At 49.2% G+C, this 27236-nt stretch overlaps 1 protein-coding gene and 1 pseudogene across 5 annotated transcripts; both read left to right on the plus strand.

The window, feature by feature from the left end:
• The first annotated feature begins 3603 nt into the window (after positions 1-3603).
• Positions 3604-4908, plus strand: LOC118554942 (glyceraldehyde-3-phosphate dehydrogenase pseudogene; annotated as a pseudogene).
• A 4005-nt stretch (positions 4909-8913) lies between these two features.
• On the plus strand, positions 8914-20308 carry TMEM98 (transmembrane protein 98). 5 transcript variants are annotated; one of them, XM_078063522.1, is made up of 8 exons: positions 8945-9063; positions 10141-10269; positions 11138-11319; positions 12580-12711; positions 13673-13706; positions 15739-15854; positions 18179-18238; positions 19507-20308. In XM_078063522.1, exons 3-8 carry the CDS (start codon positions 11189-11191, stop codon positions 19712-19714), a joined length of 681 nt encoding a protein of 226 aa, XP_077919648.1. In that variant the 5' UTR covers positions 8945-9063; positions 10141-10269; positions 11138-11188; the 3' UTR covers positions 19715-20308. The 5 variants fall into 5 exon arrangements, with proteins under 5 accessions (XP_035978688.1, XP_077919648.1, XP_077919655.1 ...); XM_078063529.1 differs by lacking the exon at positions 11138-11319 and adding an exon at positions 12334-12460 and having other exon boundaries at positions 8947-9063; XM_036122795.2 differs by lacking the exon at positions 10141-10269 and having other exon boundaries at positions 8914-9063.
• The last annotated feature ends 6928 nt before the right edge of the window (positions 20309-27236 follow it).

Consider the following 27236-nt stretch of genomic DNA (forward strand, 5'->3'; position numbering starts at 1 on the left):
CAGGATCTTGAGAAGGTGGGAGGGAGGGAGGGTTGGATTCAGAGCAGAAGTGGAAGAAGAGAGGGTGTGTACGAACACTGGAAAGTATAGAGATTTCATGGTGAAAGGATGAGGAAGCCAGTACTTGTTTCTTTTTCTTTTGGAAGGAAGACAGTGAGAGTGCAAGAGGGATGTGGGAGGGTTGACAATATGAAGTCATTGTCTAAAGGAATAGAAGAGTGAGACTTGGATCCCTGTGGACAGATGGCTCACCAGCAATGTGTGCCTGTTCATGGTCTGTGATCATGAACCAACAGCAAGGCCAATCTTGCCATGTGATCTTCTCCAGCTGCTGGTATCTGCTCCAAGCTAGCAAGGAGAGAGGGGCCAGGGAGCAACTCCATGACGGATGGTGCCATCCAGGTCAGCCCGGAGGGACAGGGGATAAAAAGGGTGAGGACATTGTGGGGTTCATAGAAGACACAAAAGGTGTCAGGCCTGTAAACTGAGTTTCAAAGAAGGAATTTCTCTTTCCACCATGCCCCAGCATTAGCTCACAGATGAGGGCACATACCTAGGAAGCAAAGGTGACACCCAGTGACCACTCCTTGAAGTACACCTGCTCAGATTTAGGTTGTGAGCAGTCCTAAAGCAGCCTTCTATGAAATGATCTGGGGTTGATCTGCTCCACTTGGGAGGCACTCAAGCCCTCCCCCATTCTCTCCATAGCTGTCTCTTGTGGGATTCTATACCACCAGCCTTGGGCTCTCTACGGGGATGGAGAGGCTGCTGCTTGGGTGAGTAACTAGAAGTGGGTTGCCTGGGCACTGAAGGCCATCTGGGGGCTGTTTGCTCAGACCTGGGCTTCTCTGCTAGGTTCCTGCTATCCTGGAGATGCAGGACAAGCATCCTAAGATAGGTTTGGGCATTCCCCAAACCCCATTAGGGTTTGGACAAATGCTGGCTGGTGACACAAGCCTCTTCCAGCCCACAGTTGTCCTGGGGAATTGTCAACCCAGCTGACTAAAGAACTGAGTGAGGATTCCAGTCTGTCTACTGCCCTCTGAGAGTTGACTGTGCTCAGGGATCTGAGAGGGTCTTGATGTCTCTGGCTCTGCCTAGACTCCTCCTGCCCCAAGCACTGGGATTTGGCTTAGTCTAGAGGAAAAGTTGGGCTCCTCCCCACATTCTGTCACCCATCATATGTACTGGGCTTGACTTCTGGCCCAGCAGATTCAGGAAAAGCTCTTTACTTCCCCTCAACTGCCTAAAATGAATTTAGATAGAGGATCTGCCAGGAAGAGAGCTGTCAACATAGGTAGATACATTATGATATGAACTGGGTATGGTAGACAGGGAGGAGCCTGGCAAGGCCTGTTTGATCAAAGTCCTCCATGTCCCACTGTTCCTGAGTGGCCCAAACATTTGTTTACCAAACGTGTACTCTTTTTCATCTTCCTGTGAATTTCATTCCTTCCCTGTAAATTCCTAGACTCCTACCCCCTTCTCCTCAGTTCAGAAAGACATATATATCTCATTTTACTTGACTGTCTTTGGAATTTACATGTCTGTGTGGACTCCCGCTAAATATGAAATGAAATTTGATTTTTTCCCTGTTAATCTGTCTCAGGTCAAATGATTCTTAGTCCAGCCAGAAGGATCTTGAAGGGCCTTACCACTTAAACAAGTTGTAAGAGCTCAGGTAGGTTGCCTTGCCCTTCTATTTTCTTTCTTACAAACATAATCATACTGACTTTTCAGGGATGGTGAGAAGATTAAAGGAGATAGGCATGTAAGATGCCTAATTAGTGTCTGGTACATAATAGGTGCTTAACAAATGTTCACTCCTTGCTTGCACCCACTGGCCAGTGGGAAGTCTCTTTCCTCCATATTACCCTCAGCACCATTTCTTTTTTTAAGATTTTATTTATTTATTTGAGAGAGAGAGAGCGAGAGAGAGCAAGAGCCAGAGAGAGCACAGAGGGAGAGTGAGGGGGAGCAGAGAGCCTGATGGCAGGGCTCGATCCCAGGACTGCGAGATCATGACCTGAGCCAAAGGCAGATGCTTAACCGACTGAGCCACCCAGGTGCCCCATCCCTCAGCACCATTTCTGACCAGCTGTCTTCTCCTCTCTAATCATCAGGTTTAGTCTTCAATTTGGAAACCCTTGCTGCAGCTTGGCATTGAGACTGAATGGGGAGAGGCCATATGTAGGGTGCTTGAATTCTGAGGAGCAGTCCAGTAACCATCCCTCTTACCTTTTTTGGGGAGACCCCCTTGCATGCAGATGTATCAGAAGGAAGGGTACTGCCTATGCCTCACCTCCCACACTGGAGACAGATGGGGTGAGTTCCTACCCACAACTTTGAATATGGAAGGAAAGGTAAAGTTGAAGGGAGGGTCACGATCATTTCAGGGCCATTGCACCCAGCCCCTGGAGCCCTTTGGTACCTGCCCATTTCCTAATCTGGGTCTTTCATTTCCTGCTGATTCTGTGGGCACCTCCTGTCATTTCAACAAGTCCTCTTTCTACATAGGGTAATCAGTTTCGATTGCTTGCAAGTAAGAACACTGAGTGTTTATCTCAGATCAGTCCAGGGAGACGTCAAGGGGCATTGGGATGGCAGGAGTTGCTAGAATGATGGACGAGAGGTGGCTAGTAAAGGCGCTGGCACAGCCTTAGTACTATCCTGTCCTCCCTGCAACTAAGTAGTGGGTGGTTAATTGGGGCATTTACACCATTTGTTTGTTTTGGTCTTAGAAGAAAAATAATTTTTCCTCTACCCTTCTAGATTCTTGCTTGAGACCCCCATATATTAAAAAGATTAACAGGAGAAAAACAAACAGAAGTTTAATAACATGTATACCTCCTGTACACATGGGAGACACCCAGGAAAACTGGTAACTCCCTGAAATGGCCCAAACCACCACCTTAAATACGACCTCCAGCTAAAGACAAAAGAAATGAGGAGCGCCTGGGTGGCTCAGTTGGTTAAGGGTCTGACTTCTGTTCAGGTCATGGTCTCAGGGTCCTGGGCATCAGGCTCCCCACTCAGGGGGAGTCTGCGTGTCCCTCTGCCCCTCCCCCTGCTTGTGTTCTCTCTCAAATAAATAAGTAAAATCTTAAAAAAAAAAGACAAAAGAAATGTGTTGGAGGGGGCAGGAGCCAGACCACTTATGGAAGGTTACCCAGAAAAGCACGGTAAACAAGGGTATGTTATGCACATTTAAGCTGGTGCCTTCCCCAATGATAAGAGTTTTTATAGATTTAGAATCATCTTCTTTTCCTGGGACAGGGAGGACACCCTTACAAATGGAGATTTCCTGGGTCTCTGTTCCTCCCCATTTGACAGCAGAGAAAGCCATGTCCCAGAGACATGATGGTAAAGGTTGGAGTAAACAGATTTGGTCATATTGGGTGCCTGGTCACCAGGGTTGCTTTTGACTCTGGCAAAATGGATTTTTTTTTTTTTTAAGTTGGGTGTGGAGCTCAATGCGGGGCTTGAACTCACAACCCTGAGATCAAGACCTGAGGTGAGATCAAGTCGGACATCTAACTGACTGAACCACCCAGGCACCCCAACTCCGACAAAGTGGATATTGTCACCATAAATGACCCTTTCATTGACCTCAATTACATGATCTACATGTTCCAGTGTGATTCCACCCATGGTAAATTCAATGGCATAGTCAAGGCTGAGAACAGGATACTTACTAACAGAAAGTCCTTCTCCATCTTCTAGGAGCCAGATCCTGCCAACATCAAATGGGGTGATGCTGGTGCTGAGTATGTTGTAGAGTCCACTGGGGTCTTCACCACCATGGAGAAGGCTGTGGCTCACTTGGAAGGTGGGGCCAAGAGGGTCATCATTTCTCCCCATCTGCTGATTTCCATGCTCTGATGGGCATGAAACATGAGAAGTATGACAATGCCCTCAAGATTGTCAGCAATGTCTCCTGCACCACCAACTGCTTGGCCTCTCTGGCCAATGTCATCTATGACAACTTTGGCATCCTGGAGGGACTGACCACAGACTGACTACAGTCCGTGCCATCACTCCTATCCAGAAGACCATGGATGGCTCCTCTGGGAAGTTGTGGTATGATGTCCAAGGATCTGCCCAGAATATCATTCCTGCTTCTACTTGTTCCACCAAGGCTGTAGGTAAGGTCATCCCTGAGCTGAATGGGAAGCTCACCAGCATGGACTTCCATGTCCCCACCCACAATGTGTCAGTCATGGATCTGAACTGCTGCTTGGAGAAAGCTGCCAAATATGAGGGTGAAGCAGGCATCAGAGGGCCCCCTCAAGGGCATTCTGGGCTACAGTGAGAACCAGGTTGTCTCCTGCAACTTTAACAGTGACATCCACTCTTCCACCTTCAATGCTGGGGCTGGCACTGCCCTCAGTGACCACTGTGTCAAGCTCATTTCCTGGTATGACAATGACTTTGGCTATAGCAACCAAGAGGTGGACCTTATGGTCCACATGGCCTCCAAGGAGTAAGAGCCCCTTGGACCACCAGCCCCAGGGAGAGCAAGAGGAAGAGAGAGACCCTGCTGGGGATTCCTTGCCCCAACTCAACCCCTGACACACTGAGAATCTCCTGACCTCTACACAGTTTCCATCCCAGACCCCTTGAAGAAGGGGAGGGACTTGGGGAGCCCTACCTTTTCATGTATCATCAATAAAGTATATTGTCCCCAGCCAAAAAACAAGACAAAACAAACAAAACAACAACAAAAAACCTCAAAACAAATGGAGATTTCCCTTATAAATGTATGTTTCTTTTACAAAAGGGCGATTCCTAGTCGGTTTTCAGAGCTTCTCCTGTGTCTGCTATTTCTTAAAAATAATCAGCCTAAATTAATCCTTATGCCAAAGAGGCATATTTGGGGATGACAAATTCTACTCCCCTTCAGTCTTTCCTACTTGTGTTATAAACTCCCCAAGGTTAATGTTTTCTTTTATATTTCTCCTACAAGAGTCATAAAATCCTAGACCTGTGTCGGGGCCTAGAGCAGGCCACCCCAAGACGGGCCACTTTGGCATGAAGATTATTTTGAGTTAAAAGCAATCCAAACCCAGCAGATTCAGGAAAGTTCTTTACCGCCCCCTCAACTGTCTAAATTTACATCGGAAAGGAGAGTCTGTACCAGGAAGAGAGCTATTAACAGATTTCTTTTTACCTAAGAAACTGGTCTGCGTAACAGGGCGATTTCTGTGTTCCAAGCATCTCCTCTCACTTTCAGGCTGATGGCCTTCCTCCCCTTTGCATCCCCAGACCCCAACCCTTCTCATGGAAGACATACATCTGAAAATGACACCTGTACATCATGTTGCCTATCTTTGGAACTTCATGTCTGTGTGGATTCCCCAGGCACAGGAAAGTAAATTCGCTTTTCTCCTGTTAATTTGTCTTGTGTAAATTTAATTCTTAGTCCAGCTAGAAGAATTCTGAACAGAGGAAAATTTCTTTCTCCCCGACACCTGAAAGAGGCGACAAGAGATCATGTGGTTTAGCTTCTTTTTTTCCTTCTTTTCTTCTTCATTTTTTTAAAATTCCAGTATAATAAACAGAGTGTTATATTCCAGGTGTGCAATATAGTGATTCAACAATTCCATATAGTACTCTGCTCATCATGACAAGTGTACTTTTAATCCCCATCACCTATTTCACCCATGCCCCCACCCACTTCCCTTTAGAAGTTGCTTTTAGGCAACTGACGTGAGCACTAGAAGCTGAGTGGGGTAGAAGGGCCGCAGTGACCACTGGGCTGAGCACAGACAGGTCCTTTAGGAGACCCACCTCAAAATAGCCATAAGCCTAGGGTGCTTGGGTGGCTCGGTTGGTTAAGCGTTCCACTCCTAGTTTTGGTTCCGGTCATGATCTCAAGGTCATGGGATTAAGCCCCAAGTTGGGCTCCGTGCTCAGCAGGGAGTCTGCTTGAAGATTCTCTCCCTCTGCCTCCCTCCCTCAAATAAATAAATTAATTTAAAAAAATAGCCATAAGCCCTAGCTGGTTACTTACACCTGGACACAGATACCAAAATAGCCATAAGCCCTAGCTGGTTACTTACACCTGGACACAGATAGCAAAAAAGGAAAATACCATTCGTTCCCATACCTCCTCACGTTCCCCCTTAACTACAGCCCTCAACGCTGCCCCCTGGCAGATGGTCTCTCCCTCGCTGTCCTGCTCAGCTCCCTTGTATTACTCAATAAACTTCTGTCTCCTTTGTTCTGCCTCAGATTCCCACACAGCCAGCCTCCACCTGGTTGGGTCACCCCGCACTCCCCTCTGGTAACTGTCAATTTGTTCTCTGTATTTAAGAGTCTGTTTTATGGTTTGTCTCTTTTTTTCTTTGTTCATTTTTGTTGTTTCTTAAATTCCACCTATGCATGAAATCATTTATTTGTCTTTCTCTGACTGACTTATTTCACTTAGCATTATGCCCTCCATATTGTTACAAATGGTAAGATTTCATTCTTTTTTATGACTGAGTAATATTGTTATATTTATCTATCTATCTATCTATCTATCTATCTATCTATCATCTATCATCTATCTATCTATATCTCTTTATCATGTGGTTTAGCTTTCTTACCTCAAGGCCACCAAATGTTAGATACCCAAGACAAAAATAACACTCCATTCTTCACAGAGTATTTTAAGAAATGGAAACACTTACTGTCCCCAATCACCCATTCTGATGGTTGCTGCTTTGCTGTAAGCCCATTTTCCTTAAACACATAGAGCTGAAGGGGTTTAGGACAGGCCCCGACCCCCACAATGTGCCACTTTGGCATGTGGATTATTTTGAACTGAAGGCAGTTGAGACCCTGTGGGCTCAAGAGAAACTTTTGTCCCTCCCTTAACTACACAGAAGAATCTAAATTGGAGGGTCTCTCCAGAATAAGCATTGTTAGTAAAGATAACTTCTTTTAAAAATATTTATTTATTTTAGAGGGAGAGAGAGAGCATGAGCCGGGGGGTGGGGAGGGGTGGACAGTGGGTGAGGGAGAGAGAATCTCAAGCAGACTCCATGCTGAGCATGGAAACTGATGCAGGGCTCGATCCCACGACCCTGAGATCATGACCTGAGCCAAAACAAGAGTCGGGGGCGCCTGGGTGGCTCAGTCGGTTAAGTGACTGCCTTCGGCTCCAGTCATGATCCCAGGGTCCTGGGATTGAACCCCTCTTTGGGCTCCCTGTTCCATGGGGAGCCTGCTTCTTCCTCTCCCTCTGCCTGCCTGCCTGTCTGCCTACTTGTATCTCTCACTCTCTCTCTGTCAAATAAGTAAATAAAATCTTAAACAAAAAACAAAACAGGAGTCGGACGCTTAACTGACTGCACCACCCAGGCACCCCACAGAGATAAATTTTATCTGATTGATCCATCTTTAAGGCCTGGCAAACATCTAATCACCAAACATCTCTGATTCTTATTGCCCTGCAACTTACATTCCTTCCCTCTGAAGTCCCAGACCCCTAGCCCCTTCTTAGTTCGGAAGGGGACAGGAATTCTTGCTCCACGAAAGCACTTTAGAGGGTAGCAAAATCACCCCTCAGCTTTCCCGTCCCTAAGTGCCGGTAGTGGGAAACCACAGCTGCTCACTCTGCCAGGCTCTCAACAAAACAGGTGAGCTGTGAATGCATGTGCAGGCATGCTATGCAGTGGGGAAGGTGGTGGGCCAGGAGAGCATTCCTGGGGACAGCTGCCGCCCCTCTCCTACTTATCGTTACTCCCAAATGAATGTGGGTTGCATTTTGAGAGATCTTATGAATTTCCCAGAGAAGCTGGACATCTGTAGGTGTAAGTGAAATTCTTGATTTTTTAAAATGTGGGCAGCTAGTTTGATGTTAACTGTAAATCAGAAAAAACAAACAACAACCCACCTCTGTGGGCTGCATGTGGCTTAGGGGTGACGAGTTTGCAGAGCCTGCATTAAGTTGCCCAGGACCTAGTGTGCATCCTTTGGTACTTGTCACCAATACTGACCTCAGATTGGTTGATTGGGTCTCTGCCTTAAGCTCTAGGCTCTAGTTGGCCTCACTCGGGTCCTGTCTCTTCCTTACAGGGCTAGGAGTTTGAAGGCTAAGGGGAATGACCATCTAGAGCTCATGCCTCCTTTTAGAGCATCCTCCTGGGTCATTGGACTCTGGAAAAAAGAGTCGGCCCCAAAAGCCCCAGCCTGTTTCCAGAGCCTGTGTGGACCTCCATCCTTCTAGGCATCCTGTACCTCTTGGGGTGGGCATCTTTACCCCTGAGGGATGGCCAAGGGATGGCTGTTTGCAGAGTGGGGGCTGTGAAGGAATAATGTGGGTTCCCTTGGGTCCCTAGAGTAGAGTGCCAACAGAAGGGGCAGGACAGCCTGCCAGGGTCCTGTACTTCTATGCTTGTCCCTGGCACAGCAACTGTTTGGGGTGGGCCTGCTCTATGCCCAGTGTGGGTGAGTCTGTAATGAGAGCTCTCACTGATTCGCATTTACCCTGGGCCAGGCAGCTCTGAGCATGCCTACAAGTGGCGGCCCCACTTTACAGATGAGGAAACCAAGGCACAAAGAAATGAAATAAGTTGTCCGCAGCTAGCGAGTGGCAGAGCTAGGATTTAAACCACAGTGTGTAAGATCAGACTGGCTTCCTGACCAGCCCACTGTGGAATCCGCTTGGTCTCCGCAGCCCCACCGGATGGCCAGCCGGCAGGGGTGGGGTGGGGGGAGTGGCAAGGACCCGGCGGCCTCCCTCTGCCCGGCCTGGGCTCGGGGAGCGCCTGCTGGGTGGCTGAGTGAGGGCCTCCCTCCGCCCCAACCCCCGGCCTGCCCCCCGGGCCCGGCGGGGACGGCGGCGCCTGGCAGCGGGGGATTTGGATGCAGCGGCCGCCCTCCCCGCCCCCCCCCCCCCCCCACCAGGGGGTTGGCGCCCGGGGACTTTATCTTGATTCCTTCGGACAGCCCAGCTCCTTCCCGGCATGCCCCGCTCGCAGGAGCCGCCCGCGAGTCCCGCGCCCGGACTTTGCCATCGGCGGGGCCGGGCGGCCGGAGCGCCCCCGGGGATGCGTCCTGCGGCCACGGCCTGAGGTGGGTGGGCCTCGCCGCGCCCCGGTGCCGCGGGAGCCAGGGGGTCCGGGCGCGCGGGGGGCCGGGGGGGGCGCCCGGAGATTGGGGCTGATACCTGGGGAGGAGAGGGGCCCCGGGCCGGCCGCCCCTTTGTTGGGGCCGCGGAGCCCTCGCGGCGCAGCAGGGCCGCCCACAAGTTGGGCAAAGTTGGAGCTGCGCGCCTGGGAACCCTGCGAGCCCCGCGCCGCGCCGGGTGGGGTTCCCTTCCTCCGACCTGGGTGTCCGGGCGGCTGTTCTGGGTGGTCGGGCAGAGGGGAGGAGGTCGGGCAGAGGGGAGGAGGTAGGGGCTTGGGGCTATTTTATACTGGTGGACTTAGAACCCCATGGAGAAGAGGGTGGGGGACATCCACCCCCCCCAAGAAACCGAGACCAGACAAATCCCGGAGTAAGGTAGCCAAAACTCAGAGAAAGCTCGTCCGCCTCAGAGAAACACACTCAAATGGCCGCGGGAAGAGAGGAAACAAAGCGGGTGGTCTTGGAGGCCATGGCGCAGGGGGAGGGGGTAAGATGTCTGGAGAGGAAAATGGAGGAGAGACACAGAGACAGAGACACAGAAATGAGAGGAGGAAAGAAAAAGGGCTAAAGCAGGTAGCCCTTTAGGAGGGACGGTGTAGAGAAACACACATCTGGAGAAATTGAGGCAGACCCTGAGGATTACCTCCTGCCTTCCCCAACCCCCCACGGGAGATACAGAAATGAAAGAGACCGACCCTAGCCTTCTCACCCTCCTGGGCAAGTGAGTTTGAGGTGGTAGACCAGCTGCTCTGTGGAAGCTTTGAGAAGGGCCTCCTTGGCTTTGAGCCAACCAAGTTGGCATACTGTCCACCCGGCAAACTCCTACTCATCCTTCAAAACCCAGCTCAAATGTCACCTGCCCTGTGAAGAAGGCTTGCCCAGAAAATGTCATGCAAGTACAGTTATCTCTTGTCTGTGTACCCTGCCATGTGGCATAGACACGGATTTGAGGAGCTGGGGAAGAGGTTGACAAGCGAACAGCAAACATTTGTCCTCCTGCCCACCTCTTTCTCCCTCCTCAAGGTTTGGGGTCCATGTCTTATTTATCTCCAGTCTTCAGAATCCTGCCTAGTACTTGGTGCCTAACAGATGACCAATACTTATTGAATGACAACCGGGAACATTTGGACCCTCAGAGACATGTAGTATAGAGTAAGTCCATCGTCCTGGACTCCTAGATCAAAGCCCCTCTTTTGCAGGTGGAGAAATTAAAGCCCAGACAAGGGGAAGAGACTTGCTCAAAGGCACAGAAGTAGGATCCTGCAACGAATACATACTTCTCTGAGGTGCCCTTGTTCCTCTGCCGTAGTCTAAAATAGGTGTGGAAGAACCTCCTGAGTGAAAACAGGCAGTAGGCAAAGAACACTTTAACACCAGTTGTAAGTTTCCAGCACTGAAACTGACAGTCAAATCCCTTTCCAGAATTTTTAGAATCTTCTTCCCTCCTTAGAAAGGAAAAGGGAGGTGAATGCCCATCTCACTTTAAGTGGATGGGTTTCTACTTTCTGACTACAGAAACTTGGACAAATTACTTAACCTCCCCGAACCTCAGTTTTCTCAACGGTAAAATGGGGCTATTAATACCTACTTCAGGGTTAACACACAAAGTGCCTGGCACAGAGGAGATTCTCAGTAAATGCCATCCTCCCCTTCTTAGGAGGATATTCTTTCATGCACTTGGTGGAGATGTGAAACAATAGTGCTAGTTAAAATGTGTCCTTTTGTCCAGATTTAAAAGGCCATCCTGGTCTGGCAGGTGGCAAACTCTTAATTAAACAAAAGGCAAATTTGGGGCAGGACATAAAATGCATCTTGATTCTATTCAGGCCCTCAGGTCTCTGCAGGTGACTTGGGGGAATCAGGCTCTCTGTGCCCCCCACCCCCAGCAGGTAACTTGGTCTCTGCAGGTGAATTGGGGGAACCTGGCTCTCTATGCCCCCCACAGCAGGTAAGACCCCCCTCCCCCACTCTCTTTCACTGCTTCTTTATGAAGGCCTCCTCTGCCCTTGTGTCTTCTAAGATTTAGCCCATGCTGGGGATGTGACGGGGACGGAGGGAGCCCCCCAGAAGCATGGAGACTGTGGTGATTGTTGCGATAGGCGTGCTGGCCACCATCTTCCTGGCCTCGTTTGCAGCCTTGGTGATGGTGTGCAGGCAGCGTTATTGCCGGCCTCGAGACCTGTTGCAGCACTACGATTCCAAGTGAGTGGGCCCGGGGAGGGCAGGGAGCAGAGGTGGGCTCCGCCAGGGGCTCCAGCAACCGGAGGAGAGAGGGGCCCAAGAAGTTTGGCACTGGGCAGCTCGAGCTCAGCTTTTTGTCTCTAAAATGGTACTTGAAGGCTTCATTTCCAAGAGAGACCTTGGAGCTTTAGCGATGTCCTGAGCCTTCTCTGACTCTGTCACTGAGCTAAGGAGAGATTCCCTGAACGTGTTCACCTAGCACAATCCAACCAAAGGCATAGGAACAGAAACCCCATGCCTGCACTCCAGCCACACAGGGAAGCAGCGGATGCTCAATTTTGTGAAATCCCTGCATGGGACGTTCTCCTTCTTTGCGCAGATTTCTTCATAATGCATTTTGTGTGCAATAGATTTTATGAGCAAGATCTTATTTTCCATTTAGGGATATTTTAATTGGTAGACCCCTAAGGGACCATGACAACTAACCCTTAGTTTCTCTTACCCTTTTACTGAATCCTATCAGTGTCTCTGTCAGGTGGTGAATAATTTGTAAATGCCCGTTTATATGACCCAGGAAAGCTCTGCTATTGAACGGAAGGCTATGGCGTCTCATGTTATAAAGAACCTTGTTGTAAAGTGGGTGTTGTTACTTCTGCCACTTCTCCTGTAGAATGAGGAGGGGGTGGGGTTATGCAGACCAGCGTCCTTCCAGTCCTTCCCGAGAATGATTCTGCAGACCAGGTAGGTTTGGGTAACAGGAACTTCAGCTTCTCAGTATCAGGTAGGCTTGAAGGGAAAATATGTTTTTTTTTGTTTTGTTTTTTTAACCTGGGCATGGGGCCCAACGCAGGGCTTGAACTCACGACCCTGAGATCAAGACCTGAGCTGAGGCAAGAGTTGGACGCTTAACTGACTGAGCCACCCAGGCTCCCCAAGGGGAAAATAAGTTTAAAAAGGATGTTATTTTGTGCAGAAGGAACAGCCTTGTCTAATACATTTCTGTATTTATGGCTGTGGTTCTGCTCTTTCTCTTAGTGGTTCATCTCAGTCTGCTTCACTCTTCTTCTTTGCACCCCTGCCTGCCTCCTTGACTCACCTCTAGCCATGTGTCCTGCCCACACTTGCAGTCCCACTAGGGTTAGGTTTGGATCCAGGACATGAGGTCAGTGCTTTAACTTACTAACTTTCTACATCCTGCTGGGGGATACGTGGGCCTCAGTGAGGAGAGGGTCAGCAACAGCCACCCATCTTGAAACTACTCTCCTGGGCTTTTCCTTCCAGGCCCATTGTGGACCTCATTGGCGCCATGGAGACCCAGTCGGAGCCGTCTGAGCTAGAACTAGACGATGTGGTCATCACCAACCCCCACATCGAGGCCATCCTGGAGAATGAAGACTGGATTGAAGATGCCTCGTAAGGCCTTAGGGACCATTTGTTTGCTCCACTCCTTGAGGATGGCACATGGGGCTTCTGGGTGCTCTTTTCTGGCTTCCTTTGCCAAGCACTACTGGGCATCCGGGAGCACTGGGCCACTTGCTGCTCATTGCCCCCAGCATGGGGTGGGGGGTGGGGAATCAGATATGACAGTGTCTGTCCCCCCGCCCCCGGCCCCCATTTTGTAGACCTAAACACTGAAGCCCACAGATGTCCGGCAAAACTCGTTACAAGGTCACCCTGCTGTGCCTGGGTTATCCCTGGGGTGCCTGTGAATTTGGTACGCAGGCTCCACGGATGAAGCCTTTGTCTTCAGGATCCCTCAGGGGTCCCTCTATCCAGCAGGAGCCTCTACATGTTGAGAATTGTATGCTGCTCCGAGCCCTTATCATTACTGGGCAGATGTGTGGGGGCATTATGTGTGGGACACTGGGGCAGCTACTGCAGATATTAAACCGGTGGGAGAGACAGAATTCTACTCATTACAGTATCCAAAGCGAGAGCAGGTCCCTGCGCACAGTGCCGTGGGCACACAGTGTTGGTGATCTCTAGAGCTGCCTGGGATGTGGAGGTGGAGGGGGCTCTCGTGAAGGCTACCACAAAATGGGTGCCTTCTGACCTGGGTTTTGAAAGATGAGGTGGTCACCAGGCTGAGGATAAGGGGAAGGACACCTGGGCTGGAGGGAACAGCGTCAGAAGCTCAGAAAGCATAACTTGACAAGTGAGCGCTACCTGGAAGAGGCAGCTGGACGTGGGCGGGGGAAAGGGAAGGAAAGAGGTGCCTCCTCATTTAGCTCCTGGAATTGTTCAGTTGAACCTGGAGGCATTCCTGCTTTGGGTGGTGTCCAGGTGGGTCAGAGCTAGATGGGGGCAGAGTTGGTGGTGGGAGCCAGGGGGGCCTCAATAGAGAAGCACTGACAGATTCTTCTTGTCTCCCCAGGGGTCTCATGTCCCACTGCATTGCCATCTTGAAGGTAATACTTTTGATTTCTCATGACGTAAGGGGGGGTCATCAAAGCACCCCCGTGCACAGACTGTTGAAAGGGATCTTTCTAGGAAGGGCACCGAACCGTGCAAGAGGCTTTTTAAAAACATGCCTGACACTTGGAATTTCTACTGTTTCTACTCCCTCCTGGATGGTCTGTTACACTTTAGCGCTCACACCCTTTCAAAGGTTTTGTCTTACCTGGTCCTCCTAATACAGTGACCGCGTAGGTGGTCACTAGCCACATTTTCACCCATTGGGGAAGTCTGTGTGGCTGCCGAGGGGGAGCGGGGCTCCCCACCCCCTCCCCGGGCACTTCCTTTCATTAACAGAGAGCTCGGCCCTTTGCTCAGCGAGTTGAGTTCCATGTCTGGACTTCTCCAGTTACTAGAAAGTTCCTCACTGGCCTTTTCTTGCTGGGACAGTAGTCTGCCGAATGGGACAATCAGTGTTGAAAAATCCAAACCATGAGTACTTGAAGGCAGATTGGTTTTTCTCTAATTCTTGCCGCCTCCACGACTGGGTGGAAAATTGCATCCAATTTGCATTTTGGCTAGGTTTTATAGTTTGGGGTAATTTTTATAGTTTTAGCATTTGTTTTTCAATTCTTGCCTGATAGAATAATAATAATAGTGAAATATTTGGCCAGTTGCAGATATTGTTGTGTTCTTCCTCTCAGTAACTTGGGAAACCACACATTTATCTTTTTGTCCAGTAATTATTCAACATTTCCAAAAAGACAGCTTTATCGTTTCTTCGCTGTCATTCAGTACAACATATGAAAAAGCCTTTTGGGGTGCCTGGGTGGCTCAGTCAGTTGAGCGTCTGACTCTAGATCTCAGCTCAGGTCTTGATATCACGGGTGTGAGTTCAAGCCTGGTGTTGGGCTCCAGGCTGGGCATGGAGCCTACAAATAAATAAATAAATAAGCTAAAAAAGTCTTTCATCCCACCTCTCCTTTAGCTGTCTCTCTTGGGGGTCAGAGGAGTGCCTAGTAGGAAATTGTTGTCATCAAGTCCAGGATTATTTAATTCCAAGAAGCTCTTTGGGTGTAGATATGGTTACAGATAGATAGGTCTAATGAGTAAGCAATAATGCTGTATTCCACTCCCGTCTCCCAGCTAGGATGGGTCCTGGCGCTGGGTTTTGTCCCTGTGAGGGCCTATTAGAGAAGGAGGTGACAGCTGAGGTGGGGGATAAGTCAGCAGGAAGGGAATCCTACTGGATTAGAATCAATGGCCCATCCTGAGTCTCCCATCCAAGGAGAGGCCCTGGGATCTGATGTCCCTTTTGCTTGGCCACGTGCCCTTGGGTCCCTGTGGGCTCTTGGCCTTCTTTCTGCTCTCCTTTCCAGCCCCAAGTATAAGGCAGGTCATGGAACCTACTTGCCAGGGACAGAAGCACATCGAGGTTCTAACATCGAGGTGTGCAAGGGAGGAAACAAAGCTTTTGGGGTGGCCTCGTGTCATAGTCTTGCGTTTTCCCTGCTTTTTTTGAAGATCCTTTCACCATCGTCCTGTTGACAAACATGCTAAGTATCACCCTAGAAAATTGTTGAACTGAGTGCCGCTTTTGGAGGATGTGCTTCAAGGGAACAGTTGCCCTTTGTCCAGAGGGTGTTTCTGAGGGTGCCCTGCTGGAGAGATTTAACCTTCTGGAAGACTAAACCATGAGGCGAAGGAATAGAAAGAGAAAGTAGGTTTTTCCCCTGAAACGAGAAGGTGAAATTAGAGCACATGATTTTTCTTAGACAGATTATTTCGGCTTAGACTTCTCTAAGCCAAAACGCTGACCCTGCTCTGAGGTTCCCACCCCTCCCTCCTCACCGGGCCTCGTTCTCTGCTTTTGCCTCTTCCTCCTCTTGTCTCTGTGTGCTTTTGACTTCAACTTGCCTACTAGATTAGGGGCCCCGGGGTGTGGGATGGAACCCAAGGCAGGGGCCATATTTGTTTGTGGGAGTGGCAGACGCTCTTGGGGGGCTAGGGTACCCCTCATCACCTCTCTCTTCCCTGCTGTGTTAGATTTGTCACACTCTGACAGAAAAACTTGTTGCCATGACAATGGGCTCCGGGGCCAAGATGAAGACCTCAGCCAGTGTCAGTGACATCATCGTAGTGGCCAAGCGGATCAGCCCCAGGTGAGCTGGTGGGCCTTGAGGTCCCCACACTCCACAGGGCGGGGGGGGGGGGGGGGTTTGTGCGGTAGGGGGAGGGAGGGGCCAGAAGCTGAGGTGACAGGTGGGCCAGGCTCCTTGAAGAAACCACATAGACAACTTTAGTTACTCGTGTGCCAGACATTTACAGAGCATCCAGGAGGGTTTAGATACTGAGAGAGCAAGCCAGGGTGGTCTCATAAGGTTCCCCCCACCTCCCGCAGGCCCCCTCCAGTCGGCTTTTTGGGGAATTCTAGCATGTGACTAGTGCCGACGCTTCTAGTCCATTCTGCAGATCCCACTGTGGTTGCTTCCTCTCCCTTAGCCCCATACCAGCTGGGGCTGCCTGCTTCCCTCCTTCCCAGGCTCTGGACCAGTAGGCACATTTCCCACTGGTGTCCACCTCTCTGTGCAGTGACCTGCTGGCTATGCCCCGCCCCAGCCGTATTTGTACAGGAGACTAGTTTCGGGGACCCACTCCTTGCTACCTCCCTGTCATCCACTGCCCCAGCCATAGCCCAGCCAGTAGCCTCCAGGACCTGGTGGGTGGGGGTAGGGGAGGTGAAGCCATACTTCATTCAGATCTCTGAAATTCCAGGCTGTCTGCAAAATCCCATGTGGGAGGCAATCAACAACTACACCCCCTCATTTGGGCTTGACTTTGTGGAGAAATAGCCCTTTTCTTAGGGAGAAGGGTGATACTGAGTTTGTGCTGCCACCTGGTGGCCGGTATGTGGATGTGCCTGAGTTGGGCGTTGTCCCCGCCCGGGCTGTTTTCTCAGTCAGCAGGGTGCCTCCACACCCCTGGTGCGAATGGTGGCCTCGCTGTGAGTTCCAGGGGCTCTCGGTTTCCTGGTTGCATGGCCTCGGGTAGATCACGAGGAACCAGCCCTCTGAAGGAATATGAGAGTTGGTGCACTTGAACTCTGTCCAGGGCGTTCAGTGAGTTGAGAAAGTGGGAGGGAGAGAATCCGGGGGAGGGACTCAGCCCAGAACAGTTGTTGGCTTTCTATGGAGCTGGCCCGGGTGGGTGTAGCTATAGGACTTGCATCAGCCTGGCCAGAAGGCCCTCCAGCCCAGGCTCTGGGCAAGCACCAGGCATTCCACTGGCCACCCATTGTTGGTGGAGACTCTGCACTGCTCATCTCTGCCCACCTTCATCGTGCTTCCCGTGAGGATTAGCCCTGGTGCCAGAGGGAGGGTGTGGCATGGCTCAGAGGGCACACCTAACCCAGTGCACTCTGGCCCCTCCTACCGAGCCCCTTGGACTACTTCTAGAATGCTCCGTGCCATAATTCAATCCGTGTCCTTGCTTTATCTTTTTGCCTTTACACATCTTTCTACTTCTGGCCGTTTTTTTGTCCCCATTGTTTTTCTTGCTCCATTTATTTCACATAACGTGTTGATAGCATATGAGTTTCGAGGCCAGTGGCTTCAGCTTCAGGGCACTACAGAGAAAGGGGCCGTGAAGACAGCAGCCCACGTTCCTCTGCATGTCCTCACCAGCCCCGAGACAAGAACACTGGAGAGCATCTATTTTCAAGTGCTTTTCACAATCAAACAATGCATCATTATTCTTTCTTCCTGACTATCAAGTGGTCCAGGAGCAAGGATTTGGATGAAAATCTTGAACCCTGCAAATCAGAATGAATAGTAGTTCCTTTCTGAACTTGGTTTAAAAAAAAATTAACCATGAATTGTACCGTAATGGAAGGGGAATCCAATGAAGCAGTTTGAACCCAAATTAAACTTGTAGGGTTTTTTTTAGTGTTCTATATAACTATGTTCCACCATTTTTTAAAACACAATAGTAATAATACTTATAAAAGTTAAAACACTGTAGAGATAGAGTATCTGGAAAGTGAAGGAACCCCTAATTCCACTCCATCCCAATCCCTGGAGGTGACACTAGTGAATGGGGAGTGTTCCTGCACTCTACCCCACTCCTGCATGCCATAGCTTTTGTTTACTCATTTTCATGCAAGCGGATCGGTCAAACCTTTATATAGTGTTCCGCAGCTTGCCTCTTTAATTTAGTAGCATATCTCGAGCATCATTCCAGATGTGTGAACTTACACTTTTTAAGCTCTGGGGACTTGAAACCAGAAAACAAAATATTCTCTCAACTGAACCAGAAGTCTTTCTGTTTAAGTCTGTCTGAGAATGCAAAAGCCGTTAGAGAAGGAATCACCAAAGGTGGGGGCTCGAAGATCAGGAGAGAAGAATCGGGACAAGGAGAGGTAGGAAGGGAGGAAGGAGAAAAAGACAGAAGGAAAGTGAAGTTCTGAAAACGTTTTGCCTCCACACAGAGTGGACGATGTGGTGAGATCGATGTACCCTCCGTTGGACCCCAAGCTCCTGGATGCCCGGTGAGAGTGGTGGAGGGGCCATTCGGCTTCTCATGCTGGAAGCTCCCCGTTTTATCACACCTGTGAGGTTTGCTGTTTGGGTTGCTGTGGAGAGGGCTGTTTTGCTGGGCTCCCAGAGCTACCCGGGCTTTGGGCACCATTCATTGCAGTGTGAATGGTGAGAGAGGCCCCGTGCTCTCCCTGAAACCTGGGATTGGGGAGAGCCAGTCTTAGCTTTTGAATTTTTACACTAAAACATCTGGCCGCGCTAAGTCCTATCTGCACCTTCCCTCCCTCCCACTTTCTCCCATCGTCTGCCTCTGCTCCTTGGACCCCGGAAGCAGACACACCCCAGCTGTGAGTGCTTCCCAGTCTCTGGGTGGGGCAGGTGGTGAGCAGGGCAAGGGGAAGGAAGGGGACTGGTCAGCTCAAGCTGTGCTCACCTTCCACAGGACATACCCGGGACCCCTCCCCTCTCACGATCCTCCCCTAGTACACCGGGCACCCTTAGGCTTTTGAAATTACGTTCCTCTACCAGATGCAAACCCATTAAAAGAAACCAGATTCTTTTGTCTCTCGGATGTATATGACTATTTCCTAGAGCTGTTGTGTGTGATGATTGTCAGAGACACAGTGGCTCACACTGCTTAGGTTGGCTTTTCTGTCCCGCTCTTATTGCTGCCCCGCTGTGTCCCTGGGCTGGTACTGTGTGATAGGTTCCCAAATGCATCATGCACATGCACTGTATGAATGATATTCTACGGGGAATCTTCCAATACTGGGAAAAAAAAAAAAACCCACTCCCCCTCAATTTGGTTTTGAATTAAATTTTGTTTTTAGAGTGGTGTAAACCAGCCTGGGGCCTTATTGATTCAAAATCCACAAGGGTTGCCTCAGGCAGGGGTATGTCTAGCCTTCTTGTCTTTGAGTGGGCAGCAGTTGGGGATGTGCTCATCCAATTGACTAGATCCAAGCTGTCCCACAAAACACTCATCCAGGAGATGTTCATAGGTGTGCTGCAGAAAACGGGCTCCCCAGTCTTAAATAAGTTAGTGAGCCATGGCACATTGTATTCTTTCCCGAGAGCTTTATCATGCACGTTTAAGGCCCAGAGAAGGCTTCGGTTAAACCTTGCTGAAACCAGCCATTCCCAGATTTATTTTCATTACTCCCCAGCCTTCCGGCGAAGGGCCTCCAGTTTGGGGAACACCAGACTAGAGTCTGTCCGTGTGGGCTTTGGTGCAAAATCCCTTCTTTCCCGGGGAAACCGATCCTGTTGCTTTTTCTAGGACAACTGCCCTGCTCCTGTCGGTCAGTCATCTGGTGCTGGTGACCAGGAATGCCTGCCACCTGACCGGGGGCCTGGATTGGATTGACCAGTCACTGTCAGCTGCTGAGGAACACTTGGAAGTCCTTCGAGAAGCAGCCCTGGCTGCTGAGACAGACAAAGGCCTCCCAGGCCCTGAAGGTTTCCTGCAGGAGCAGTCGGCCATTTAGTGCCTGCTGCCGTCCCCGGCTGGCTCCTCGGCTCTTCGGCTTCTCGGAGCCTTCCGTTCCCCCTCCCCTTGCCTCCCGTAGTGTTAGGTGTTCTCCAAGGCTCTGGAGCTGTGTGTGCATAGCTGGTGGCCTCTGTTGCAGTTGCCAGTGGTGGCTGGTGAGTGGCAGTTACGGGAAACAACAGGCCCCCTCTGTGCAGAAGAGCTTTAAAACTGGCGGAGCGTCTGCTTTATTTAGCTCACCTAGTGTTTTCAGGGAAATTGAACCAGCATCTAAAAATCACAAGGTTTCCCGTTAAAATCAGAGTCTCTGGCCTCTCGTAGACAATCCGAAGCTAAGGCAGCTCTGACATGCATTTTCAGAAGACAATCAGCTGGAACTCAGTAGGAGTTATCTCTTTCCATAGGGCTGGTGCTCTCTCGCCCGGTCTGGTTCATTTATTTGTAGTATCTGCCTGGTCCCCGAGGCATCTGGGTCCCCCCCCTCCCCTTATCAGGTTTGGCTTTGAAAGTGAGCCCCTTCCCTTTTTGTCCCTGTGCCTGCAATTCTACCTAGCTACCACTAGGAGGACAGTAAACTTACACTGAGATTTCGGTCGAGTGAGTGGTTATTGAGTCAAATTCAAATGCATGGGGTGCGGTGGGACGCATTTGAGAACTGAGGATGGAAGAAGAGAGCCTAAGAATCCTGAGGATACCTTGTATGTATCACCCAAAAAGAGATATTGAAAGACCCTTCAGAGTTGGGGCAGAAGTACCCCCATAAAGTAGTTTCCACATGAGCAATGACATCCATGAAGGATGTGTTCCCCTTGCTTTTGAGATCTGTTTGTTCTGCAAGTATTGAAAGATGAGGGGCATTTTTATGACTGGAGACCTCTGTGGGACCTAGAATCACAATGGCATAATCCAGATGTACATCCAAATTGCATGATTGTCGTCACAAGCATATAGGAGAGACTGCCGTACTTTGCTTCCTCCCAGGATCTCAGAGCCAGCCTTGCTCTCGGGAGAGGGCCCTGGCTTGGGGGCTGCCTTGATTCATATGCTGTGCTGCTTAGCAAGTTCTGATAGTCGTGTTTGGTCCCACTTCATTTTCTCTGCCCTGACTTGTCAGCAGATGTGTCGGTCTGATTCTAGAGACCCAGGAACCCATATTCCCAAGTCCAAGATCGGGGCCTTGTTTGTCACTGAAATGTGCCATTGGGCACAGTCCGTTCTCTCCTGGAAAGCAGGGTGCTTCTGACCAGCACGATGTATACCATTCCCACTAGGGAAATGGAGTCAGGAGCAGAAAGCTGGAGTCAGCTAGCATTGGACTGATGGATGGATTCATGACGACGGGCGCCTTATTAGATCGTCTGTTCCCATCAGCTCTGAACACATGCTAAGTGTCTCACATTTTCTCGTCCTGCTGGTAGGCTGTGAATAGGAAAGGTCCACAAGGCCACTTGGACTTTTCCATTTGTGGCCTCCACAAAAAGACATCCACAGTCCTCCTGTTTTTATGTTTTTCCCTTTCTTTCAAAACCTGCATTCCTAACCAGATTAGAAACGACTTTCTGTTAAGGTTGCGATGGTTGCCACAGTTACAAATGCCCCTGCCTTTTAACCCGGGTCAGAGCCCTAAGCCAGAGAGGCAGCTGCAGGTTGGCATCTTAAATACCCTCCACCAGGCATGGCAGGTGGGGATGAAGTTTCCTAGCATCCCTGGAGCCACGTCCGGAGTCACCTCCCTTCTGTGAGCCCCGGCGAGTCCCGGCACCGTCCCCTAGCCCTGGGGTTGCTGCAGGGAGAGGTTGCTGAACACCGGGAAGTGTCTCCTAGACTGTAGGATCTCTGATTCTGCTGCTGTGTAGTTTTTCTTTTGTCTCCAGTGCCGGACAAATAAGAGGTCTCTGGACAAGGTAGGTGCTGGTGGAGGTAGAAGAACCATCTGGAGAGGGAGGGAGGCAGCCCTACTCCTCTTGGCTCCTTTGGGAGTTGGCCGAAGTTACCCTCCTCCTCAAGAGAGTCTGGTTGGTGAGCACGGGGGATCCAGCCAGGTGTGGTTTCCCAGAGGATGGACACATCCCAGGTTCACTAGCATCTTTGTTTATGGAGGTAGATCTTCCATGACATGCACCCCCTCCTAGCCTGACTCAAATTCTGAATGAAGAAGGAATTACTCAGGGAGAGGAATTGAGTGTGAAAAGAATAAAATCTCTGAAATCAAACAGAATTAGGTTCAAATTTGGGCCCTGTCATCTACTGTGTAAGCTTGGACAAGTTACTTAACTTCTCTGGTCCTTAGCTTTCTTATCTATAAAATCAAGGCTGCTTCCTACCTCACTGGGTTGGTATTTCAATCAGATGAAGTGGTGTATGTGAAATGCCTGGTTGTGTGCCCGGTAATCATTAGCCAATATTAATGCGTCTCTCCCAAAGCCCCGCCTCCCTCTTGCCCTGAGGCAGGTGACCCAGAGGTAGCACCTCAGTTACCATAGCTCTACCCAAGCAGGGGTCTCTGTTCATAAGCTCTGGAACTGAGTGGCCAAAGTTCTGGAATCACCACTGTTATAGGGAGAGTGGCCCAGCCCTGTCCCTCCCCTACCCCAAGTATGTTCACATGAAGACAGTCAAAACTCTTGGCCTCTTATCAGTGTTCCCAGGGTTGATTGCTCAAGCTCACATTCCTCCAGAGCATGGCCCAGGGAGCCTCCTCCAGCTTGTGAAATCTTCCAGATGGACACGTGTTCCTGGCATCCAGCTCACCTGGGTGCTCACCCTGACCTGCCTCATTCCATAGTTCCTTCTCTCTGGAGACTATCCTCTGTGTGCGCACATGAGCCTGATCTTTAGAAATGACTTACAGCCCCAAGCCCCTGCGTTGCTTTATGACCTGGGACATCTCGGGAAGGTGTCAAATGAAGACTTTCCATCTATTTCTTCCTTTCGTCCCTCTATCCTCCTCCACCCCCCTTCTCATCTATTCCCTCCCATAAACATGTCCTGTTTGCTCACTCTGGGGGGAAGTGTGCTAGGTGCTGGGGCTGTCCATCCCTGTCCTTAGGAAGCAAGAGGGACAAATGAGCAGCGGACTGGGGCAATGTGGTGACAGAGGGTGCGGAGCAGGGGGTGGGGGAGTCAGGAAGGAGACCTGGGGGGAACAGTTGCCCCTGTCAAGACTGTCACGGGACTGAGAGGTGTTCTGGGCAGACTGGACAACACAGAAAAGGGCCAGGGCAGCATGGCTGATTTGAGAAAGGCAGGTGACTGTGGAGGCTGGAGTGTGGGATGGACAGGGTGTCAGATCATGGAGGACCCTATAGATCATATTGGGGATCCAGAGCCTTATCTGAGCATAATCAGGACCATAGAAAGGCTTTAAGCAGGGGAGTGACTAGGTCAGATTAGCAATTTTGAAAGAGTCATTTTCTTCATGCCCTATGATGTTAGGCTCCAGGGCCCATAAATTTGCCTGATGCCACTGAATACCTGTTTCCCCCCTGAGTCTGAGGGGTTCGTGACTCAATCATGGTCGAAGCAGGATGGACAACTGGTTAGGAAGGAGGGAGAGGAGCCAGGCATCGGAACAGAGAGTGCTGGAGGCTTCTGGTGGATTTGATGCTATCTCCATGTCAGAAAAGCTGATGAGCAGAGTTTTAAGAATTTGTGGCATAACTGGGTCCTTGCTGTTTCATCCCATCTGTGTTTTTATCATTCCTCTTTTACAGATAAGGAAACCACAGCCTAGGGAGATCAGTAGCTTTCCTGGAGTTAGGAAGAATCAGAGCAGGAAGTTCAACTCCCCACCTGCGTCCTCAACCAAACACTCCTGCCTGCCTGGGGATGGCGGGGATGGGCGGGGGAGTCCATGGTGGGAAGGGAGTAACAGATACCAGTGTCATCCCATTTTCTTCTAGTTTTAATATTTTTCACTTAAAAAAATGACGGTTGTGACCCATAAATTAATTTCATGGCTCACTAATCGGTTATAACCCACAGGATGATAGTACATGGGTACTAAAATGAGGGCTGGGACATGGGTGAGGTACTCTCTCCATCCAACATGACTTAATTTGATCCGTTTTAAGTAAAGCGTGCATTTACCAGAGTAGTGGCAAAAATTTATGGGGCAAAATGGAATAATTAATTTATTACATGGTTGATTAGTTCAAGAGTCATCTGTTGAGCATCTCCACGATACAGCAATGAATAAAAATATAATGCCTCTCTTGAGGCGCATACACTCTAAGGTGGAACGAAACGCATAAAGCGTCATTTTCAATATCCTGCGGTAAGTGCTAAATAAGGAAGGTGTGTAATGAGAGCACAGCACAGGGGCACCCAACCCGGCTTACGAGAGTTTCCCAAAGGAGGCGATGTCTCAGAATTGTCAAGAAGTAGGCGTTAGCAGGAAGAAGATTGGGTGGGTGGGAGAAGGTGGAGGCAGAGAGGGACAGAGGACCCAGGAAGGGCAGTGTGCAGCGGGATTTCCTTGCTGTGCTCAGGAGATTACTGTTGCCGGTGTCAGATGGGGCGGTGGGGGAGGGGGGGCGGGGGGGAGACATGTTGGGAGATGAGCCAGGAGAGCCAGGTGAGGACTAGACCCCGGATTTTTCCTCTAGGTGGTAGGGATTTATTGAAAGTTGAAACAGCTTTTATTTTTTCTTGGAAAACTACCAAATGATCTCTGAGCCTTCCCCAGCCTTTAACATTGTCCTAATTTGATAGGCAAACAATGGCTCAGCATTGTGTTAATTTGCATTTCCCTGACTACTGGTGAAGTTAAACATTTTTCATGTGTTTATTAGCTATTTACTTATTCATGTCGTTTGCCCACTTTTCTCCTGGGATTTTAATATTTTTTTATCGACTTAAATGAGCTCTTTATATATTGAGGATAACAACCCTTTGTCATATTTATTGCATATATTTTCCCCAGCCTTGTCGTTTGCCTTTTAGTTTTGTTTAGAATGGCTTCTGACGTCCAGAAGTTTTAAAATTGGTGTAGTCAAATGGATTGATTTTCTTTCCCTTAGTGATTTCTCCCATCGCTTTTATGCTTAGAAAATCCTCTCTCATCCAGAGATCAAATAAATATCATTGAAATGTTTGAAGTAGCAGAGTACCATGGGTGGATGATTAATAATAATATTCACAGGTTAGATGTAGTGGTAAAAAAACAAAACCAAAGAAGAGAAAAAAGCAGAGTGGAAGAAATCAAACCTGCCTTTATACACCACAAACCCAGCCCAAGGTTAAAGATAGGAATAGTTAGGGATCAAACAGATGGAGAAGAGGAAGGCGGGCAGAGTCCTGCGGCACTAGAAGGATGTGGTCAGGTAGCCAGGTGGGTGGGAATAACAAAGAAAGTAGGCTACATGTCGCAAGGCAGGATATGAAGGCACACGGTATGTTTGGTCAAAATCTAAGATAAGAAGAAGCAGTGGTGGGAGAGGGGGTTAGAAAGAGAATCATAAAAAGCCAAGAAGGGCCCATAGATTTTGCTAAGACGTGAGGACTTTATCCCGAGAACAATGGAGAGCCATTGAAGGTATAACCCAAATGGTTCTTGGTGCCTCCTGGAGCCAGTCACGGCGTAGAGTTCCATTTAAGTAGGCAGAGGTTGGTAGGGAAATGACAAATGACCACCGGAAGAACAATGACAAAATTCCATTGATGATGGAATGATCAGTGCAGGGGCTGCTCTGTACCCTCTGTGAGAACAGCCTCCCTTCATCTGAGACCAGATGGGGGGGAAGATATTATAATCTCTCATCCTTCCCTTTTCCTCTCTTCCTTGTTGCCAGGAATGCTCCTGGGATCTGGAGGGAGTCAGACCCCGCTGTGCATCCTGACTCGGCCACTCCCTAGCCCTCCCCCTTTCCCACCTGCCTGCCTCCCTTCCTTATGCAAATTCCACTGGACACCCATTCTAAGCATCCTCGAAGTGCCGAGATAATGTCGAAGTGTCGAGATAAACCACATAACTACTGCCCTAATGGAATTATAGGCTAGTGAGGGAAGACAGATAGCAAACAAATGATTGCTTAAATAAATGGAGAATTACAAATTTTTAAAGTATTTTAAGAAGAGAAATAGAATCTTATGAAAGGTTATTAGGGATCCTGATCTATCAAGCCATCTGCTTTGCACTTGAAGAGTTCAAGGTGCATTTGGGATTTCTGAGTGGCTTTAGGTAGAATGGTTGAATCTCAGAGAAGACTGGAGATTTTTCATTAGTCATTATTGTTCAGCTTATGGCTCTGGATAGGATGAAAGGGAAAGAGTATGGAGTGAAAATAGAACTCTAACATCTCTAACATCTCATAGGATCTTGGGCCAGTCTAAGGCTCTCACAGTTATTTTGATGGTTCAATGAAATGCCATATGCCCAGTGCCTGGCATATAGAGGCAACTCAGTAGATGCTAGATACACATCTCCCTTCTCTCCTCTAACTCTCCTTTATTTTATTCTTTTCTGTCTTTTGGCTCTATGGATGATAGCCAGAGACTTAAACCTAATTCTTCCAACTTGAGATGGCCCCAAGGGACCTAGTGTGTATGCCAGGCGAGCCCTCCTCCAAGACCCAACCCTGGAAAGCCTACGTCTCAAGTGCTCTCTGAAACTGAACTAGGGGACCTGAGGCCTTTGCATAGTGGGCCAATGACCGACACTTGGAGAGCCAACTTTCTTAGCACACACAGCCACATCTACTTTAGAATGCGCATCATGCTGCCTCGCATTTCTAGAACATGTATTTTTTCAGGGAGCCTTCATAACGATTATCTCAGTTGTTTATCACAGGATCTTTCATTATGAAATGCATTTGCATATTTTATTTACCTCTAATTCTTTCCCCACTGCTAAAACAATAGCGTTTTGAGCAAACATGCATATGGATGATTTACAAATTCACTCCACTCTTTCTCAAGCTTGCTTTCTCTTGAGTTCCTGTTTTATTTTTAAATTGTGAATTTTCTCTTCCTTGTCATAATCTTTCACATGTTTCAGTGATGCCCAAAATCACAATTCTGTTCTTTCTCTTCCTTTTGGGCATTTGTCTCCGCTTGCCTCACAGAGAGCCCATGGTGTGGCACATGCCGAAACTCACAAGTTGACTCCTCTTCACCTCATTTCTCTCTGAAGCAGGTGCTGTTTATTCTGCACAGAAGCTTCCTATTAGCTTTAAGGAGAGATTTGTTATGCAAGACAACCGCACGATCATGCACCCCCATCCAGGTTCTTCCTTTGCCCTTGGCGTCTTAAAGATTCTCTGCCAATCCTCAGTCTCACCTTATTCCTTTTCTCTCCTAATGCATAATACTTCCCCACTTTTCCTTTCTGGATTCTTGATCTTCATCTTCTGCTATCCGCTTTCATCCTCTCATTAAACATGTCAAGCACCTCCTATGAACCAGACTGTTGGGTTCTGGGGATTAAGACACCCATGACCTGGTCCTTGACCTTGAAGTGCTCACAGTCTGCAAGAGTTCTCAAACCCGAAGGCACATTTGAATCATCCTATGAGGTGGTT

The sequence above is a fragment of the Halichoerus grypus genome, chromosome 2, assembly GCF_964656455.1.
Source record: "Halichoerus grypus chromosome 2, mHalGry1.hap1.1, whole genome shotgun sequence".
Taxonomy (NCBI): Eukaryota; Metazoa; Chordata; class Mammalia; order Carnivora; family Phocidae; genus Halichoerus; species Halichoerus grypus.